The sequence below is a fragment of the Lepus europaeus genome, chromosome 17 (assembly GCF_033115175.1).
Source record: "Lepus europaeus isolate LE1 chromosome 17, mLepTim1.pri, whole genome shotgun sequence".
Taxonomy (NCBI): domain Eukaryota; kingdom Metazoa; phylum Chordata; class Mammalia; order Lagomorpha; family Leporidae; genus Lepus; species Lepus europaeus.
Window position 1 is genome coordinate 8,985,316 of NC_084843.1, and position 20,860 is coordinate 9,006,175.

At 43.5% G+C, this 20,860-nt stretch overlaps 1 protein-coding gene across 7 annotated transcripts in view; it reads left to right on the forward strand.

Moving 5' to 3' along the window:
* The window catches only part of ATE1 (arginyltransferase 1), a 239,049-nt gene that overhangs the window by 66,553 nt on the left and 151,636 nt on the right, over nucleotides 1-20,860 (forward strand). For 5 of the 7 annotated variants that reach the window (XM_062215033.1, XM_062215034.1, XM_062215035.1 and 2 more), the window contains exons 9-10: nucleotides 15,689-15,870; nucleotides 18,337-18,436. The exons of the other annotated variants lie outside the window; for them this stretch is intronic. In XM_062215033.1, coding sequence (XP_062071017.1) covers nucleotides 15,689-15,870; nucleotides 18,337-18,436 — 282 coding nt within the window. The remainder of the gene's footprint in view (nucleotides 1-15,688; nucleotides 15,871-18,336; nucleotides 18,437-20,860) is intronic. 7 annotated transcript variants of the gene reach the window in all.

The window sequence follows — 20,860 nt, forward strand, 5'->3', positions numbered from 1 at the left end:
TCTTTTTTTCTTCCCTCCCCTCCCCTCTCCTCCCCTCTTCTCCCTTCCCTTCACTTCCCTTCCCTTCGACAGGTAGAGTTATAGACAGTGAGAGAGAGAGACAGAGAGAAAGGTCTTCCTTCCGTTGGTTCACCTCCCAAATGGCCGCTACGGCTGGCGCTGCGCCGATCCGAAGCCAGGAGCCAGGAGCTTCTTCCTGGTGTCCCATACAGGTGCAGGCACCCAAGTCCACAGCAGAGAGCTGGACTGGAAGAGGAGCAACCGGGACTAGAACCCGGCGCCCATATGGGATGCTAGTGCTGCAGGTGGAGGATTAACCAAGTGAGCCACGGCGCCGGCCCTGCCCTATTTCTTTATTTGAAAGGCAGAGTTACAGAGAGGGAAGGAGGAACAGAGAGCTCTTCCATCCACTGGTTCACTCCCCAAATGGCTGTAATGGCCAGAGCTGGACTGATCCAAAACCAGGAGCTTCCTCTGGGTCTCCCATGTAGGTGCAGGGGCCTAAGGACTTGGGCCATCTTCTGCTGCTTTCCCGGGCGCATTAGCAGGACGCTGGATCAGAATTGGAGCAGCTGGGACTCTAAATGGTGTCCTATGGGATGCGTCAGGAGCTTTGCCCGCTACGCCACAGGGCCGGCCCTCTCAGTTCACTGCTGAGTAAAGCTTGCTCATGCATCGTGATGGTGAGTCAGCATGTCCGAGGAGAGGACACTGTACTAAAAGTTGGGGATTGCCGGCTTTTGTCCTCCCTGGCATTCTTGTAGATTGGCTTTGTGACCGTGGGCAAGACGCTTAATTATCCTGGCCCTTCCTGTTGTACTCACGGATGAGTGAGAGTGTCCTAGATGAGGAGCTCCCTCAAAATGGGTGAATTTAACCAGCATTTTAACTTACTTTGTGTCTTATTTTCCGATTTGGGTATTATAAACCAAGGCCAATAACATTCAACTTCCCAACTCCCAATTTACTGTACTCTCTCAAGTTTTATCTTTAATTATGCTCCTTTGTCTTCTGAACAAACTCCCACTTTTTCCTGAAAAGTACATCTTGAGGCTGGTGCTGTGGCGTAGCAGGTAAAGCCCCAGCCTGCAGTACTGGCATCCCATATGGGTGCCGGTTCGAGTCCCAGCTGCTCCACTTCTGATCCAGCTCTCTGCTATGGCCTGGGAAAGCAGTGGAAGATGGCCCAAGTCCTTGGATTCTGTACCTATGTGGGGGACCCGGAAGAAGCTCCTGGCTTCAGATTGACATAGCTCCGGCTGTTAGGACCATCTGGGGAGTGAACCAGCAGATGGAAGACTTTCTCTCTCTCCCCCTCTCTCTCTCCCCCTCTCTCTCTCTCCCCCCCTCTCTTTCCCCTTTCTCTCTTCCCCCCCTCCCCCTCTCCCTCCCTCTCCCTCTCCCCCTCCCTATTTGCCTCTGCCTCTCTGTAACTCTGCCTTTCAAATAAAATAAATAAATCTTTAAAAAGTACATCTTTTAATTTTCATATACATGTATGTCTCTTACTTTTGGCCTTAGCATAGTCTCAACCATCCCTGTTAAATACATATTTTATAATAACTTCTGTTACCATGGAGAGAACTGGGAAGTAGAGAGTGTAATTGAGGACTGTGTTGTGGAAGTGCACTGTATCAGCCATCACGACCTCCTCAGACGCCCTTCTTGTACCTCTTCACGGTGGCAAAGGTGAACGTGTTTACTGACCGGACCCGAAGGTCTGCCTGGTCTGTAGAATGTATCAATAAAAAGAAAAGTGTGTGAGCTTTAAATGATGCTTATTGTTTTCACGTTCATTTGTGCGTACAAACTAGCCAGCTATCCAGAGATTATTCATTACATTTTAAATCTGAGGTCCTTAGAAATTAAGTTGCTCATCTTCACTAATCATTACAAAATTGCCAATCAGTGCCATGAGATGTCACTTCATACCCACTCAGTTGGCGATTAAAAAACAAAATGGGCCAGTGTTGTGGCGCAGCAGACTAAGCTTCTGCCTGCGATGCCTGTATCCCATATGAGTGCCAGTTGGAGTTTTGACTGTTCCACTTCCAGTCCAGCTCTCTGCTTAATGTGCCTGTGATAACAATGGGAAATGACCCAAGTAATTGGGCCCCCAGCACCCCTGTGGGAGACCCAGTTGGAGTTCTTGGCTCAGAGCCTGTGTTGCCATTTGGGGAGTAAATCAGCAGATGGAAGATTCTCTCTCTTTCTCTCTTTCTCACTTTGCCTTTCAAATAAATAATTTTTAAAAGATTTATTCATTTATTTGAAAGAGTTACATGGGTGTGTGTGTCTTCCATCCGCTGGTTCATTCTCCAATTGCATAGCAGAGAGCTGCATCGGAAATAGAGCAGCCGGGTCTTGAACCGGTGTCCAATGCTGGCGCTTCAGGCTAGGGCGTTAACCCGCTGCACCACAGCGCTGGCCCGAATTTTTTTAAGTGTTAATCATAATAGGTAGAAAATGGGATTCATGTGCATTGCTGGCAGGAATGTAAATTCTGCAGCTCCCCCAGAATTAAAAATAATATTACCTTACCATTTGGTCTAGCAGTTTTACTTGTGCATATATATAAGAAAGAATTGACAGTTGGGACTTGAACAGTGTACAGTGTTCACTGCGGCAGTATTCACAGTAGCCAAAGGTGGCAGTTAATGAGTGAACGGATAAACATGCCCATACGTTGTTTTAACAATTCACTCATATTTTATACTTAACACTGATGGTCTGAGGCGTAATTTTTTTCTTTTTTAAGCCAAAATTTTAAGCCATTTTGATTTATCTGGAGATTCACCATAATTATTTATGCTTGGATTCTTAAAAATGTTTCTGAGTAGTTTATTTCCTGAATTTGGAGAATTTTTAATTTTATACCTATTTATCTCTATAAATTAGTTTTACAGAGCCTTATGCAAGAGATAATAGTGTAATTTATTAATATCTAGAAGAAGGAAAATATTGCACTGAGATGTAGAGGCTTTTCTGAATTATACTTGTGCAGAGTTCTGCAAGTTCAGCCATATAGGTCAGAATTAACACCAGACACTGGCTCCCATGTCAAAGAGCCGTTCTCTTTAATCAGTTGCTCTTTCACATATACAAATTGACCAACAAGCCGGATTCTCTGTCTTCTGTTACCCAATCGAAGTCTCCCTCATCCATCCAGCAGCGACCTTCAGTCAAGTCCAATTGTTGGCTGCCACCAGTGGGCACAATGTATTGGTCATGAGCTAAGCAAAAATAAAAGCACCCATACTTCTCAAGGAGAGAAAAGGACACACACAGAGCAGCTCTGCAGCTGCGTAGCAAACTCTGAGAGCCAGGCCATGACAGGCAACAGAAGATGTGCTGGGCTTGGCAGGGTGAGGTTCTCCTCTCATTTACTTGGTTCCATCCAGTGAGTCCACTTGTTTCCCAGTGGATGGCTCCAAAACTGTTAACTGTAATTTTCAAAAAGGTAAAATTGTGACTTTCATGCAAATAGGGCACGAGCACATGTCAAATTTTATTTGACTCCTTAGTTAATGCAAAACCAGTCAGACATTGAGACTGGTATAAAGACCACTTGAGAGCATACAGATGCTGATATAGATCTGCATACAATTTCATAAAATCAAAGAGGTATATGAGATTGCTCTGCAGATAAAAACAACAGGTCATTGTCTTACAGAGTGGTGTAAGCTGTAACCTTTGGGTTTATTTGTTCCCCTGGACAGGAACCTCCAAGTTAACCTCTGTTCCTGCAGAGTTGTAAAATAACCCAAGCGAGAACAGCACTGAAGGCACCTAATGCTGGAGTCTGAATGTTGGTGTCTTCCCAGAATCCATTTGTTGGAACCTGATACCCAATGAGAACCTGATCCCCACTCGTAAAAGGTGCGGCCTTTTGGGTAGTGATTGAGTCACGAGGGCCGGCCCTTCTGAGAGGGACAAGTGCCCTTAGGTTGAAGGTAGCTGCTTTACCCTACCCTGTGAGGACTAGGCCCTTACCAGACACCAAACCTGTCTCCAGAACTGTGGGTGGCACCTTGCTATGCTTGTATGCTACCCAGTCTTAGGTACCGCAGCCCCAGGTGGATTAAGGCACCCAGTAGCCTCTTTCCAGATGATTTTACTAGTAATCACTAGGCATTCTTCAACCTTGTTTTTTAAAACTCTTGATTGTAACATTACTATATGTTTATTTTAAAATATGGATAACAGAGGAAAGAATAAGAAGACAATTCATAATCTGATAATACTGAATGTGTTTTTTTCATTTTTAGTGCATTGATTACAGGTTTTTGGAATGAGTTGTATTTGGTTTTTAAATCACTTACATGAAATTGTGTGCTATATTAGCCATGAATATTACCATTTACATTTTCCAAATTAAATTTATTCTTTATTTCTTAGACTATTTCCAATTTTCAAATTTAGTTTTTGATGTTAAGAAATCATGTAGATTTTGACACCATAATGGCTTAGCATTCTTTTGTCTTTTTTTTTTTTTTTTTTTAAGACTTATTTATTTGAAAGGCAGAGTTACAGAAAGAAAGGGAGAGACAGAGAGTGAGCGAGAGTGTGCTCGAGAGCTTCCATCCACTGGTTCACTCCCCAGAATGCTGCAATGGCTGGGGCTGGGCCAAGCTGAAGCTGGGAGCTTCTACTGGATCTCCCACATGGGTGCGGGGACCCAGGGACTTGGGCCATCTTCCGCTGCCTTCCCAGGCACACCAGCAAGGAGCTAGATTGGAAGTGGAGCAGTCAGGTCTCTAACCAGTGCCTCTGTAGGATGCTGGTGCTGTAGAAGGAGGCTTTGCTTGTTATGCCACGGTGCTGGCCCTGTGGGTCTTGTTTTTAAAATGAATCCATACTTTGGTGCAGTTGCATGAAACTTAATATAATGAAAACCAATTTCAAGAATGAGTTATTTTAAAATAATGTAGATTTTTTTATCAAGTGCCTCAAATAATTACATGAGCGTCTGTGTTAATTGTTGTTTACCAATAATTCAAGATACTATCTAATTGTACAGTCTTGTGTTGTACAGATACAGTTGGGGAGAGGCATTTTAGCTGCCTGGAAAGGATGGAGAACTTGGGTTCTGCTCTTCTGAAGCTTCCGTAGACTTTGCCTCTTCTCTCTTTGAACCCTCTATGAAGTCACCCCACACGCCGGCCCTGGCGCCTGGTATGGGACTCCCCCTTTGCCTGTTCTTTTGAGCCTGAACAGTGTTTGTTTTGGGCATGACTGAGGTACAGAGGGGCAGGTGGGTGAGGAGACAGGGGTGCTTTATCAGAGTAAATTATGTACACATCTTGGGAGCAGTCTGGGCGGCAGCATCGGCCTGTGGACACTGATGTCGTGTCTGCACAGTGCCTTTGGTCTTGTTGCCGCAAGGCTCATTAATCACAGTGGCAGGGCCATCGTTCACCAGCGTTTAGGGTGGTGTTTCTTTTGTGGAGCTTAAAGGTGAACTTTATTTTTTTAATCCCATTATCACTAAATCCTTGAAATTGCAGAACTTCTGAAAAATAACTTGGTTAATTAGTTATTTGACATATCCAAAACTCTGCAAACTTCAGATGTGAGAAAAAGAAAACTATTAAATGTTGCTAATGTCACTGACTTATTTATGAGGAAATTAAAGATAATTTACTGCTTTTAAATGAGCCACAAATGTATTTTTGTAGTCAAACACTTTCAGGGTGTGCCATTGGAATACCCTAAAAACAAGCAATGAAAACTGGCCCAGATTTCTCACTGCAAACATTTGTTTTGTTTGTATATTGCCATTTGTTTCTCAGAGCTACTTTCGAGGGTGACCAGCAGTAGAGTGCCTGTGTGAACAGTGAAGGCGTTGAGACTTTGAAAAGAAGTTTAATTATTGTCTTGGTTAGGTCAGAGAGCCAGGAAGGTATGTAGTGGAGTTAGGGCTCCGATCCACATCTCTGGATCATGAATCTTGAACGCAAGTAGTTGTAACCTGCTCCCTCTGTGTTTGCAGCTCACGATCCACATCCTCCTCCTCTCCCCGTAGTTTAGAAACAGGTTTGTATCAGTGATGCTCGGCAGTCTTGTCCAGCAAGCCCTGCGGAGTCCTGAGGCCCTTCCAGACTGCCCTCCCGGTCATCACACTGGGTCATGCTTAGCTCTGTGGCTCTCATTCTCTCATGAGTGTGTGGCAGTGTTTTCCAGAGGCTGCATAATTGCAATTAGAAATGCAGAAGCAGATACAAAACTCCGGCTGTCTTCTGTCAGTGTGGACATTTACTACAGCTGCAAAAATTTAAAGCAATGCCATTTTTTTGTTGTTGACTTGCTCTTTTATTTTGGAAAATAGAGCACTTCCCCCATGTATTCATTGTGTTGAGTTTATTGTTTTTAAGTAAATTAAGAAATACATAATTTTTAAAATCCCAGTTTTAATATTTAGTATAATAAGTATCTATAGGTATAGCCTAATAAACAAAGGCCCTCTGAAATCTGCAGTTATTTCTAGTTTTAAAGAGATTTTGAGACCAAGACGTTTGAGCCCTGTTGATTTACATGATGCCTGTACTATTAAGGCAAGCACCTTTTTCACTTTCTCTTTCCCAAATAGTATATATGGTTTTTTTTTTTTTGCATAATTTATAATTACATCATCTGTGTTTGTAACAGTTGAGGAATGTTAACAATTATAAAGCCTTAATAGGGGACGTGTTGTGATAGAGCAGGTAAAGCGACAGTCTGCAATGTTGGCATTCCATATGTGCGCCAGTTCCTGTCCCAGCTGCTCCACTTCTGATCCAGTTCCCTGCTAATGGCCTGGGAAAAGCAGCAGAAGATGGTCCAAGTATTTGGGCCTCTGCCATCCATGTGGGAGACCTGGATGAAGTTCCTGACTTCGACTTGGCTCAACTCTGGGTGTTGCGGCCACTTGAGGAGTGGACCAGTGGATGGAAGACCTCTCTCTGTCTCTCCTTCTCTCTCTGAAATGCTGACTTTCAAATAAATAAATAAATAAATCTTTTTTTTTTTTTTTTTTAAAGCCTTCATAAGTAAGAGGTTGAGGATGTGGAACACTCCCACCTATTGAAGTAGAATTATCAAGAAAGTAAAAGAATCGTCAGTGCCATAGGCTTCTCTAGTGAGGGGGGACTGAGCCACTTGAATTAGGGTAAGGTATAGCCCTTGCTGACCTGGTTGGGGTGAGGGTGACACAGGGCACAGAGAGTTGGAGGACACCCTTCTGTCCCGTGGGCTGAGTAATGTATATGTGTGCATTGTTTCGCACAGAAGCACGTGAAAGCCTTCCAGTTGCTTCGCATTCATAATCCAATTCCCTGTAAGAAACCAAGTTTCATGTTTGGAATCCTTACAGATTTTTTTTTTTTTAATATTTATTTATTTGAAAGGCAGTTACAGAGAGGCAGAGGTAGAGAGAGGTCTTCCATCTGATGGTTCACTTCTTAGATGGTCGCAATCAGAGCTGAGCCGGGAGCGAGGAGTCAGGGGCTTCTTTCGGGTCTCCCATGCGGGTGCAGGGGTCCAAGCATTTGGGCCGTCTTCTACTGCTTTCCCAGGCCACAGCAGAGAGCTGGATTGGAAGTGGAGCAGCTGGGACTTGAACCGGTGCCTATATGGGATGGCAGCACTGCAGGCGGTGGCTTTACCCACTGTGCCACAGTGCTAGCCCCTTTACAGGTTTTTAAAAAAGGTTTTTAATAAAGATTTTTTAAAAGATTTTTAAAAAATATTTTATTACTTATTTGAAAGAGCTATAGGGAAAGAGGATGAGATCTTTCATCTGCTGGTTCACTCCCCAAATGACCGCAACACCCAGGAGCCTGGAACTCCAGCTGGGCCTCCCACATGGGTGCAGAAGCTCAAGGTCTTGGGCCATCTTCTGCTTTCTCAGGCGTGTTAACGGGGAACTGTATCAGAAATGGAGCAGCTGGGACTTGAACCAGTGCCCATATGGGATGCAGGCTTTGTAAATAGTGGCGATGTAACATGCTGTGTCAGAACACTGGCCCCAGGTGTTTTTTTAAATGCACAAATACACAGATAACTGGTTTCTGGTTCTTGTTCTTTTTGATTGGTTCAGAATATGGCTCTAGTTAGCACAGTGCTGGCTGAAGATCTGTGTCGAAAGGATCTTTAAGTGTAGGCTCTGCTCTGGAGCTACACATGCCCCTTTCTTGTAGTTTTGTTTACTTTTAATTAATTCCACTGTGCTGATCAGGCCCATGACAAAGAGGAGGAAAAGGACCAGTCTTGCATCCTCAAGTAGTAGTTGGCCAAATACCACGCTCAGTTTCTTCCTGACTCGGCTTGGATTTTGCATTCAGTCGGGTCGGTTTCTTTCTCTACCTGCCATTTAGACCACTGTATTGAAAAGTCAGGTGTGGCTCAAGTGCCTGAGAATTTTAAGATGTAGGATTCTGACTGCCTCTGGGTTTGGGCCTGGGATTTGAGAGTGAATTTCTGATCATCTTTCGTGTAGTGCATGTTGCTGGGTCAGGAAGCAAAGTGGTTGTAAATGCCTGTAGCATAGTGATGGTTCTCCTGGAAGGGAGAGCTGTGACTCAGTCCACCTGTAGCCAGTCTACTTCTGGCCCTCCATACCTTTTTTTTTTTTTTTTTTTTAAAGAATTATTTATTTACTTGAGAGGTAGAGTTACAGACAGTAAGAGAGGGAAGAGAGAGGTCTTTCATCTGCTGGTTCACTCCCCAAATGGCCGCAATGGCTGGAGCTAAGCTGATCCAAAGCCAGGACCCAGGAGCTTCTTCCAGGTCTCCCATGAGAGTGCAGGGGCCCAAGGACGTGGGCCTCCTCCACTGCTATCCCAGGCCATAGCAGAGAGCTGGATTGGAAGAGGAGCAGCCAAGACTAGAACCAGCACCCATATGTGATGCCGGCGCTTCAGGCCAGAGCATCAACCTACTGCGCCACAGCGCCGGCCCCAACTTCTTCTTATGTTAACTGTTGGCCCTCAGTTCTGTTCCCTACCGTTAGCTCACCAAATTCCATTTCTAATTTGGGTAAATATATTCTTGGAGCCTACCAAATTTGAAAGTAGAAGTTGATGTGTATTGCACATAATACCTTTTATTTACAAGCATAGCTATTGATGTGAAAGAATGTTTTAACAATTCGAATTAGTATTTCTGAATAGATTTGCTAAATGAGATATATCAGTAAACAAATATAGATAAAAATGAAACTGATTACATTTTGAAAGATTTGTTTTAAAAGGTAGATATTTTTGGAATGCGTAGGAGACTTGTATAATGAACCCTATAAGCTGTCTTCTAGCAACATTATTAATATTTTATTCACTTTGTTTCATGAAAGATTAATACTTTTGTGGTCCCCTATTGTTTCCATCTTTTATTAATGTGGTACCTGTATTGTAGTTGATGAGCCTCTATTGATACATTATTATTAACTGAAGTCAGCAGTTTACATTGCTGTCCATTCTGTGTATTGCACGTTCTATGGGTTTTGATAGATGTATAAGGAAGTGGAGCAGCTTGGACTTGAACCTACACTCATATGAGATACCAACATGGCAGGTAGAGGCTTAACCTTCTACCTCATAGCGCTGGCCCCAGCAAAGCAATTTTTAAGAAAATTTTGAAAGTGCAAAAACAAAATACTGTTTCTGATGTTGTGTTAACTTGGATGTACTAGGTGTTTTTGAAAAGTGACTATTCAAATGTGTTTGATTAGCTGGTTTCCTTAAATAGCATTAACTGTAGTGTTGGTCTAGGAGCCAGGAGGCCTGTTTTGGAGTCAGTTCATGACTCCTTTATTTCTGATGGTTGTGTTGCTTACTGGCTCCTGAGTTTCAGCTTATTCACCTGTGAGTAGATACAGACAGGATTTGCTCTCCCCGGTGTAACCACGAGGCAGCCGACACCTGCGTGAAGTGCCTTGCAGATGGAGAAGACCCCAGCGGTCAGGCGGGAATACTGAGAGATGGGAATACTGGCTGTGGCAGGACAGTTTGGTTATGACAGGGGTCCCAGTTAGGGGAACTAACGTGTGAAGTAAATGAACCAGGAATCAAATGGGAGGTGCAGTGACCAGAGGCACGGGGAGAATTTTAAACTGAGACGATAAGTACAGATGATTCATATTTAGATTCAGTAGAATGTGTTGGTTGTTTATTGAGGAAATGCTTGTTGAGTTCATACTTTGTTCTTGATAAATACAGTTTTTAATGTACCGATGAACATTCATATGCGATTTAATGAGTCCTGGAATGAAGCTCTAACCTGGATTCAGACTCATTTCAGAGTAATGCCAGCCGCTTTTGGCTCAGAGAGTGTTTCTGACATTTGACAGGCTCCCCATCTGATACGTCGTGAACCGTCAGCTCCTCTCTGTCTCCGTGTCACTGCAGTGGCTCTCTTTTATGATTGTTTTCAAAGACTGGGAGCTTCATGCCTATTAGCCTCGGGGCTTGTACTTGAAAGATGGCTTTCATAAAATTCAGTGATACATATGACTTATTTATTTCTTGTTACTTGGAGCATTCTCATTTCTGAGACAGGTGATGGAGCTCCAGAACCAGTCGTGCTTTAGGTAAGTGTTAGTGCAAGTTCAGGGGGAACAGTAGCCTTTTCTGTTTCCTTTTGGTTAGTGCTTCTGCTTGTTTCCTGCTCTACTTTTCAAATTGTGCCATTTCTAGGAGATAGTAATAACTTTTTAAAAAACACAATCTATATGTGACAGTGAATACTAAAACCCCATAATGTATTGTTATAGTTGGTGGAACTTTAAAAAGTTTAAACATACAGTTACTGCCCAAACAACATTTTAACACTAACAGTTGAACGTTTTAGAATCTGGTTACTGCTGCATCCTAGTAAATCCTCTCGTCATTGTGGTTGACCTTGACCACCTGTTTCCTCCTTCCACACTGTGCTCCGTGGAAGGAGCTTGTTGGTGAGGAGTGGTGCTCTTGGGCCCTCAGGGCAGAGCATCTGTGGGAGGTCTGTCTCTTCTCCCCCACTTGTCTCTGTTTCAGTCTGTATGTCAGTATGTACTGATGGGGATTTACTTTATACTTGAACTCATAAGCCCAGCACTATTTTATTTTGTTTCTCAGATTTTTCTAGCTTTGGATTGGGAGCTCTTTAAATTGACTCCTGTTTCCCTTTGACATTCCCCCATCAATATGGGTTTGTTTGTTTTGAGTACTTCTTGCTTTCTGACATGCACAATATTCTTGTCCATTTTGTGTGTTTTCTGTCCCAGTCCTGGAATCAGCCATATCTCCTGGGAGCCCTGGTTCCTTTTACTGCAGAATGGTGTTAGACACCATGATGTGAGTGCTAGGTGTGCTTACTGCTGCTGGAATGCTGTTCCTTTTAGGCCTTCTTAGCTGATGGAACAGAGAAGTATCTGTGTGCATAGCAACCCAGACGTAGACATAGACCTGTAATACACACTTACCTGTAAAGATTTCTATGTGTCACCATCTGTATATTAAGCTAAGCTAAACATGAGGTCTTAACTGATATTTCCAATTCTCGCCCATTACTACATGGGTGACTCTGTTCTTCCCATGTTTACCTGTGAATTACCTGGTTCCTGCTTTCCTTTTTTTTTTTTTTTTTTTTTTTTAAGTTTATTGATTTGAAAGAGTGACACAAAGAGAGGGAGAGATCTTCCATCTGCTGCTTCACTCCCATCCTGGGCCACAGCAGCCAGTGCTGGGCCAGCCCAAAGCCAGGAGCTTCATCTGGGTCTCCCATGTGCATGGCCGGAGCCCAAACTCTTGGGCCATCTTCCACTGCTTTTCCCAGGCTGTTAGCAGGGAACTGGATTGGAAGTGTAGCAGTCAGGACCCAAACTGATGCCATTTGGGATGCTGGTGTCACAGTGGCTTTACCGCTGTGCCAGCCCTTCCATTTGTCTTTGTTCTCACAGATCCCTTCATTCCCATAGTCGGAGCCTTTCCTCTGTAAGGAAGACCGTTTCATACGTTGGTAGTCAGTTAGATTTTCTTGTCACAGCCTATGGGCCTTCCTGGGATCCGCCACTCTCCTAAATGATTTTTTTTTTTTTTTTTTTAGATTTTATTTTTATTTATTCAAAAGACTGAGTTACTGAGAGAGGTCTTCCATCTGCTGGTTCACTACTCAGATAGTTGCAATGGCCGGAGCTGTGCCGAGCTTCTTCTGGGTCTCCCACGTGGGTGCAGGGGCCCAAGGACTTGGACCATCTTCCACTGCTTTCCCAGCCATAGCAGAGAGCTGGATTGGAAGAGGAGCAGCCGGAACTAGAACCAGCGCCCATATGGGATGCCATGCTTCAGGCCAGGGCTTTACCCGCTGCGCCACAGCGCCAGCCCCAGTGATTTTTTTTTTTTAAAGATTTATTTATTTGAAAGACAGAGCTACAGAGAGAAGTAGCGACAGAGAGGTCTTCCATCCACTGATTCACTCCCCAGATGGCCAAGATAGCCGAGGCTGGGCCATGCTGAAGCCGGGAGCCAAGAGCCTCTTCTGGTCTCCCATGTGAAGTGTAGGGACCCAAGTCCTTGGGCCATCCTCTGCTGTTTTCCCAGGCGCATTAGCATGGAGCTGGATCGGAAGTGGAGCAGCTGGGACTCAAACTGGTGCCCATATGGGATGCCGGCGCTGCAGGTGGGGCTTTAACCCACTGAACCACAGCTTCAGCCCCTAAATGATTTTTTAAAAATTTGCATTTGAAGCTTACATTGAAACACGCCTCTTGTGAGGTAAGGGTTTGTGGGTTTTGATAAGATGTATCTACTGCTACATACCATGCCAGAATAGTTTCACTGCCTGAAAATCCCCCTGTGTTTATCTGTTCATCTCTCTTCTAATCCCTCCAAACCATTGACAACACTGATTTTTATACTATTTTATACTTTTGGATTTTCAGAATATAACTGGAATTCTGCAATGTGCAGCATTTTCAGACTGGTTTCTTTCACTTAGCAATGTGTATTTTAGTTTTCCCCATTGTGTGTGTGTGTGTGTGTGTGTGATTTGATAAGTTTATTTCTTTTTGTTACCGAATATTCCGTTTTATGGATATACTACAGTTTCTTTACCTGTTTACCTATTGAAGGGTACCCTGGTTGCTTACAGTTTGGGACAGTTATGAGTAAAACTATTATATAAACATACCTTTGTGGGATTTTAGGTGTGTGTGTGTGTGTGAGAGAGAGAGAGAGAGAGAGAGAGAGAGAAAGAGAGAGATTCTAAATCAGCTGGATACATGCCTTGGAGTGCACTTGCTGTTCTGTATGGTAAGAGTATGTTTGGCTTTGTAAAGGATTCTGGAGTGTGTCATTCTACATCCCCACCAGTGAGGGTGAGCTCCTGTCTCCATGCGTGGTCTACAGCCATCTGGTGCTCAGTGTTTGTACTTCCCGTGTTCTGCTAGCTGTGTTGCACTCTCACATCATGGGGGAACATCTTGTCACATGCTCATTTGCCACCTAGATGTGTATAGTTTCTGTGGTGAGGAGTCTGTCTAGCTCTTTACTTGTTTCTTGAGTTGTTTGTGTTCTTATTATTGAATCTTGAGTACCTGTGCTTCATTACGTATGTCTGTTGCAAGATTTCTTCTCTTCACAATGTTTTTCATAGAGCAGAAGCTTCTGATTTTAATAACTTGCTTTTTTATTTCATAGATTGTGCTTTTTTTGTTATAACTAAAACCTCACTGCAAACCTCCCTCCCTCTGCAGAGACAGATCTCGCATGCCCTGGTTTACCACCCCCACCCACCCCTCAATTCCCATGGCATCTGGGTTGGGGCTGTAGTGAAGCCACGAGTCTGGAACTCAGTCCAGATCTCACATGAGCAGAAGGAACTCAGCTGACCTGGAGCCATCATCTGCTGCCTTCCAGAACGCACATTTGCAGGAAGCTGGAAGCAGAAGCAGAGCCAGGACTTGAACCCAGGCCCTCCAATCTGGGATGTGGGCGTTGTCCCAAGTGCCAAAGGCCTGTCCCTGTGTGGGTTTTGAGAAGCCCATGGAGCCGTTTTCCATGAGCTTTTGGAACCCCCATACATTTTGGATTCAACTTGCTAATACTTTGTTGTGGTTTTTACATCTGTGTTCATGAGAGATATCTATTTGTAGATTTCTTTTTTTTGCAGTGTTTTCTGGTTTTGGTGTTAGCAAACCTGCTCTTTTAATGTTTCTTCATTCCTCTCTAGCATGTGTCCATATACATTTTCTGTGATTTTTTTTAAGTTCCCAGAGGAACTTTTTTTTTTTTTTTTAAGATTTATTTATTTAAAAGTCAGAGTTACACAGAGAGGAAAGGCAGAGAGAGAAAGAGAGAGAGAGAGAGATCGGTCTTCCGTCCGATGGTTCACTCCTCAGATGGCTGCAACAGCCAGAGCTGCGCTCGCTGATCCAAAGTCAGGAGCCAGGAGCTTCTTCCGGGTCTCCCACACAGGTGCAGGGGCCCAGGGACTTGGGCCATCTTTCACTGCTTTCCCAGGCCATAGCAGAGAGCTGGATTGGAAGAGAAGCGGTTGGGAATTGAACCAGTGCCCATATGAGATGCTGGTGCTTCAGGCCAGGGCATTAACCCGCTGCGCCACAGCGCCGGCCCCTTCTGTGATTTTTAATTGTGAACATGATGTGCAAATTGTATTTGTTCACTTAAGTTGTTAATCTTTAACATCCATTCATCCTATAGTAAAGCCTTTTTAAAATGTTGCTTCTTAATTTTCATTTGTGTGATTTTTATTTAAGAGCAGCTATATTTTAAAACAAGAAGTAGAATTCATGTTGCTGCATTCACAGAGAGCTGCCTGTTCTCTGAAATGTGTTTTTTTTCTGTGTAGTTACACTTACATAAAGATAATGACCAGGAAATAACTTATTTTTCCTTTGGGAAGTGAAGAAAGGAGACGTGTTATAGCCCTTTGTACTACACAGGAACTCTCACCTGGATCTCACCTGGAGAGCGCAGAGGCACCTGTGCCTTCATGCTGCTGGGGTTGTCCTGGGCAGGCCTGGCGACATCTGGGGGCGCTTGTTTCTTCACACAGCCCTTTCCTGTGTGTTCTCTTTCAAGCATCATTTCTCTCAGCTTTCTGTAGAGCAAAAGAGTGTAGTTGCATAGTGATGACTCGTCCTGAGAAGTTTCCTACTGTCAAATATTAAAACAAGTGTGTTGAAGAAGGGGCCGGCATTGTGGCTTTGCGGCTAAAGACGCTGCTTGCAACACCAGCGCCTCATCGGAGGTGCTGGTTCATGTCCTGGCTGCTCCACTTCTGCTCCAGCTCCCTGTTAGTGACCTGGGAAAAGCAGCAAAGGATGGCTTACATGTTTGGGTCTCTGTACCCATATGGGAGACCCAGATGAGGCTGCCGGCTCCTGGCTTCCATCTGGCCCAGCTTGGGCTGTTGTGGTCATCTGGGGAGTGAACCAGTAGGAGGAAGATCTCTGTCTTTTTCTCTCTATAACTCTTTCAAAATAAAATTTTTTTAAAGTAAGTTGAAGTCTTAAGTTTATCTCTGCTTCATTTTTGATTAAAGTAAAGCATTTTGCATAGGGAGAACTTGATATAGGGAAGATGATGGCAATGGAGAGGAAAGTTTAGGACTTACAACCTGAGCAAATTTAAAGTACAATAGATTAGTTATAACAGTTCTGATATAAAGAAAGAGTTGTCAGCCTGGTCATGTGTGTGTGTCTCCTTCCTAGGCAGAGAGCGCCCCTGATGGACCAGACTGTGGTTATGGTTCCTTTCACCAGCAGTACTGGTTGGATGGAAAGATCATTGCTGTGGGGGTGATTGACATCCTTCCATCCTGTGTCTCGTCTGTGTATTTGTACTATGACCCTGAGTATTCCTTTCTATCTTTGGGTGTCTACTCTGCACTAAGGTAAGATTGCTTTTTGGGTTGTTGCATTGGGTTTTATAGCACTTCAAAGAATTATTTACTTGATTATAACTTCATTATGTAACATTAGTCCTATTTGACAGTATATTACAATAAGCTGTTGCTGTAATAGTCTCTTAGTTACATATTTATTTAGAAGTACCACCTTTAGAACTGCTACGTGTCTGATGGTGAATCTCTAGCTTTTAAAGATCTCCATCTACCCTAGCATGTAATAAATCATTGTATTTGTAGTTTAGTTTGTACATTTATTCAAGCTTTTGTTCTTTAGTTTGTACATTTACTTAAGCTCACATTAGAACCACTTATATTCTTTAAGTGTTACTTACATTCTTGTCATTACTATCATATATATTTTTTCACTGTTAATTAAGTTAAATTAATGTGGTAGAAATGAATTAAAGTGTGAGACTGCTAGAAGAAATACAATTATACAATTGTGTATCACTTGACGATGGGGTATGTTCTGAAAAATGTGTTAGGTGATTACCTCATTGTGTGAGCATCAGAAAGTGTACTTGGGCCAGTCCCAGAGTAAGGGTAAAGATTTGGGGAGGTTACTTGATTTGATTAATACCTGAAAGGATTACTTGGCTGGGCATTTGGCCTAGTGGTTAAGCTGCTGGTTGGGATACTCACCTCCCGTATCAGGTGTCTGGGTTTGAGTCCTGGGTCTGCTCCCAGTTCCATCTTCCTGCTGACACACACTCTGGGAGGTGGCAGGTGATGCCCAGAATTCTGGGTTCCCGGTGTTGGACTGGCACAGCCCTCATTGCTGGCATTTGGTGAGTGAACCAGCAGATGGGAAATCTCTGGGGACATCTCTGCTTTTCAAACAAAATTAATTTTAAAAACAAAACACTTTTACCATTCTGTGGGAATTGTGGAGAGGCAAGAGTGGGAAGAGAAAAATTAACTGGGAGGCTTTTTTATCTGTAGGGGAGCTGTGATGTGCCCTGAGCCAGGGTATCTGAGGTGGTGGTGCTGGTTCTGGGTGCGTTTTGGAAATGGAAATCAAAGGACTTGCTGAAGGATTCAGTGTGACACAGAGGAAAAGAACTAGGGGCGACTCGCTGAGTCCAGATAGAGTGGTGGTGCAGTGCACCGAGGCGGGCGGCACCGAGGAGAGCGCCGCTGTGCCTGGGCGGCCCTGCTGGGTTGGGGTGGCTGTTGGTTGGACTGTGTGAGTGTGTTCCTACTCAGTTTGAACCTTGAGAGTCGATTAGTTCTAGGAATAGAAAGATTTGTACCATTAAAGGCTAAAAATGTTAAATCTGCTTGAGTTTAGAATAGTTTAAAGATCAGTTTTTAGGGTAGAAAGCCTTCAATTTAAATTGAATTGGTTTAAATCTGAGTTGAAAATGTGCAGAATAATTAGTTTTTTAAAAAAGATTTTATTTTTATTATTTATTTTTGAGAGGTAGAGTTACAGACAGGGGAAGAGACAGTGAGAGGCCAGAGATGAGCTGATCTGAAACCAGGAGCCAGGAGCTTCCTCTGGGTCTCGCACCCAAGGACTTGGGCTCTCTTTCATTGCTTTCTCAGGCCACAGCAGAGAGCTGCATCTGAAGAGGAGCAGCAGGGACTTGAACTGGCGCCCATATGGGATGCCAGTGCCACAGGCGGAGGATTAACCTACTGTGCCACAGCACCGGCCCCCAGAATAATCAGTTTTCAAAAACGTTTTTCTTTCACTTGAAGCATCTGTCACTACTAAAAGGTGAAAAAAATGGAAAACCTTCAGGAAACAAGACAGCTCTCTTTATACTTGAGAAACATATTGAAAGTTTACTTAAAACTTCCAGACACAGCCAGTTAGCTGGGCAAATAGGATGAAACTGTGTGCCAAGATTTACCTGGATACAAATTAAGACCACTTTGCACATAGGTATTGCAGGCAAGGTGCCGACAGTGTTTGTTCCAACAGAGGGGAGGTGGTGGGTAACAGAGTACCCCCTTCTAGCAGTCTAGTGGATGTCGGGGTTGCACCCTAATACAGGACTGAGTTGTGTGTCACCTTCAGCTGAACGTGCATGCCAGTGAATCCGGGCACAATCATTCTTCCTGGGATTTCTGGGCTTTTGAATTCGGAAATCTGCTGTAGTGTTTTTAGCCTGAAAAGCACAGATACTCTGAGAACTCTTGGGCCTAATGAATAGTAACAAGACCCTGTGGATCTCTTTAATTTTAAGCTATTTGAACTTTAAATCAGCTCCTTTGCCCAATAAAGTATAAAGCCTGGTATTAGGTGCATTTATTCAAAAATAACTGAGTTTTGTTTTTTTGATGTCTCTTCAGTAAAAATCTTAGGATGTTTTGAAAATTTTTTCTTTTGGGTTTGAATGTTTTTGATTGTTTGATAGGAATTCTATCATACATTTTCCATCAGATCCCATGTGTTGTGGACGCTGGGACCAGACTTAGCTGTGCCTTTGTCTCTTTTGACAGAGAGATTGCTTTCACCAGGCAGCTCCATGAGAAGGCATCGCAGCTCAGCTATTATTACATGGGTTTCTACATCCACTCCTGCCCCAAGATGAAGTATAAGGTAATCGTGGTTTTCACAGTGTCTGTTTTCATTATAGGAAGATCAGTATTTAAAACGTCTTGTTGCACGGCAGCTTTGTGGGAGAGATGATTGGGTTAATGGGGAAATCCCTGCTGCTTAGCAATTAGGTTTTCTGGGGCTGGTGTTGTAGTGCAGAGGATAAAGCTGCTGCTCGTGACGCTGGCATCCATATGGGTGCCAGTTCGAGACCTGGCTGCTCCACTTCAATCCAGCTCCCTGCTAATGCACCTGAGAAAACAGTGAACACGGCCCATGTACTTGGGCCTCTGCACCCACGTGGGAGATCCAGAAAAACCTTCGGGCTCTTGGCTTCTGCCTGACTCAGCCCCAGCCATCGCAGCCATTTCTGGAGTTAACCAGCAGGTGGAAGATCTCTCTCTCCTTGTAACTCTGTTTTTCAAATAAATAAATAAATCTTTAAAAGAGAATGAAAGGAGAAATGAGGCTTTCTGTAATGAGAACTGTAGCCTCCACTTTGTAGTCTGTTATATTATTGTGAGATTTAAATATATTTCAGAGTTTCCCTTTCTATAAAAAGTTTTATGACTCTCTTTAATGAAACTCTTTGATGTTGTCAAAGCATTTAGTGTACAAACTGCAGGGTGGACAGAGTGGTCCCTCAGCCCAGTAGCTCTCGAGTGGCTTAGCATTAAAGCTTCAAGCTCTGAAGATGCAAAATGATGTAAACATGAATCTTCCACATAAAGTTTGTTATCTAGGTCATGACTTGAGGGCTATTGTACGGAAGTGGCCTGGGAGGATGTGGAGTTTTTACCCAAGGTATAGAAGAGGAAGGGCTGTAAGTGCAGAGGAGGAAGAAACAGAGTGAGTGAGGAGTCAGACGTGATGCTGCCTGTGATGATTCATGGAAAAAGTGCAACCAAGGAGCCAGAGGGGCCTCGCGAGCTGGTCTGCGGGACTCGGGCACTGGGAGTCATTAGCAGGTTCAGAGGAAAGAACAGTGTAAATGAAAACATAGACATGTGTTCCGATGTGTAGGGTGTTTTAAAGTGACTAAATTAGAGAAATGGGTATATGTGAGCCCCAGCATGAGCAGGTGTTCATGCATCTTGTGCCATCTGTCCCTTCACCCCAGTGCCACCTCTGCCTGCTTTTAAATGGTTTGGAGCACACTGAGGATGTTATTTCATCCAAATTTTGGAATGTGTGTGTCTCAAAGATAAGGGCATTGTCAGAACGTAGCTATAGTCTCATCTTGACACCTAAATGTACTAAAATCCAGATATTCCAAGTATCATCTGACTTCTAGTCTGTGTTCATAATTATCTACTTATTTCATTTTTTTTACAGTTACTTTGTTACTTCAGGATCCAAACAGCGCTAATATGTTACATTGGGTTGATGTCCTCTCAGATCTCTGGAATTCATAAATTCCCTCCCTTTTCTTCCTTGCACTTGTTTGCAGAGTAATAACTCAGAGGACTTGGTTGTTGACTAAATGTGGGAGTGATCGTGGTTCCAAAGCTTTGAGATTAAGGCTGAGTGACTGCGAAAGTGATGGCTCCCTTGTCGCAAGTGACGGCTTCTGAAAGTAGGGCTGGGAATGGAGGGGTGAAGACGCAGTCCTTTGTGCTGTTGTGTTCACAGTGCAGGAAGTGTGATCATAAGTGCCTAGCTGGCATTGAAAGTTTTTTTTTTTTTTTTAAATCTCATATTTAAATGTGCTTTGTAGATATGTAACTTCTAAATTCGGTAATCTTCAGAAATTTCCTTTATGCCCTAATTATTAATTTACTTGATAGGCGTAATGTCCTACACAGAAGGAAAAGCACGATCAAATTTTAGTTTGCTCCAAAATACTTATTTGGTACCATTTTCTAGTTTTTTTTCTCTTCCTAGCTTATGTTTCGTAGTATAGCACCACTGTAAGTTGAGTTACTTCAGGGTCGAAAGCTCACATATTCAGGCATTTTAGTCACAAGATTCAAAGCACACTCTGGGGTGGGCATCTGGCCCAGCAGTTAAGACACCCCTGGGCTGTCTGCATCCCGCACGAGAGTACATGGATTCACGTCCTGGTTCTGTTGCCAATTCTATCTTCCTGCTGCAGTGCACCCTGGGAGCAGTAGGTGATGGCTCAGGGGTTTGGGTTCCTGCCACCTAGGTGGCAAACTCGGCTGAGTTCCTGGCTTCTGACTTCAGCCTGGCTGGGACCAGCTGTTGTACCTGCATTTGAGAAATGAACCAACAGATGGGAGATACTCCCTCCCCCCACCCCCCATTTTCCTGCTCATTTCAAATAAATTTTATAAAAGAAAAAATACAAAGAAAACTCTGACTACCCTATATATTAATCTTTGTTTAAGTGGTACTTATGCATGGTCCATTTTAAGCAGAAGTATCTTTATACCAGACTTAGGGACTTCTAGGAATTTTGGTTTT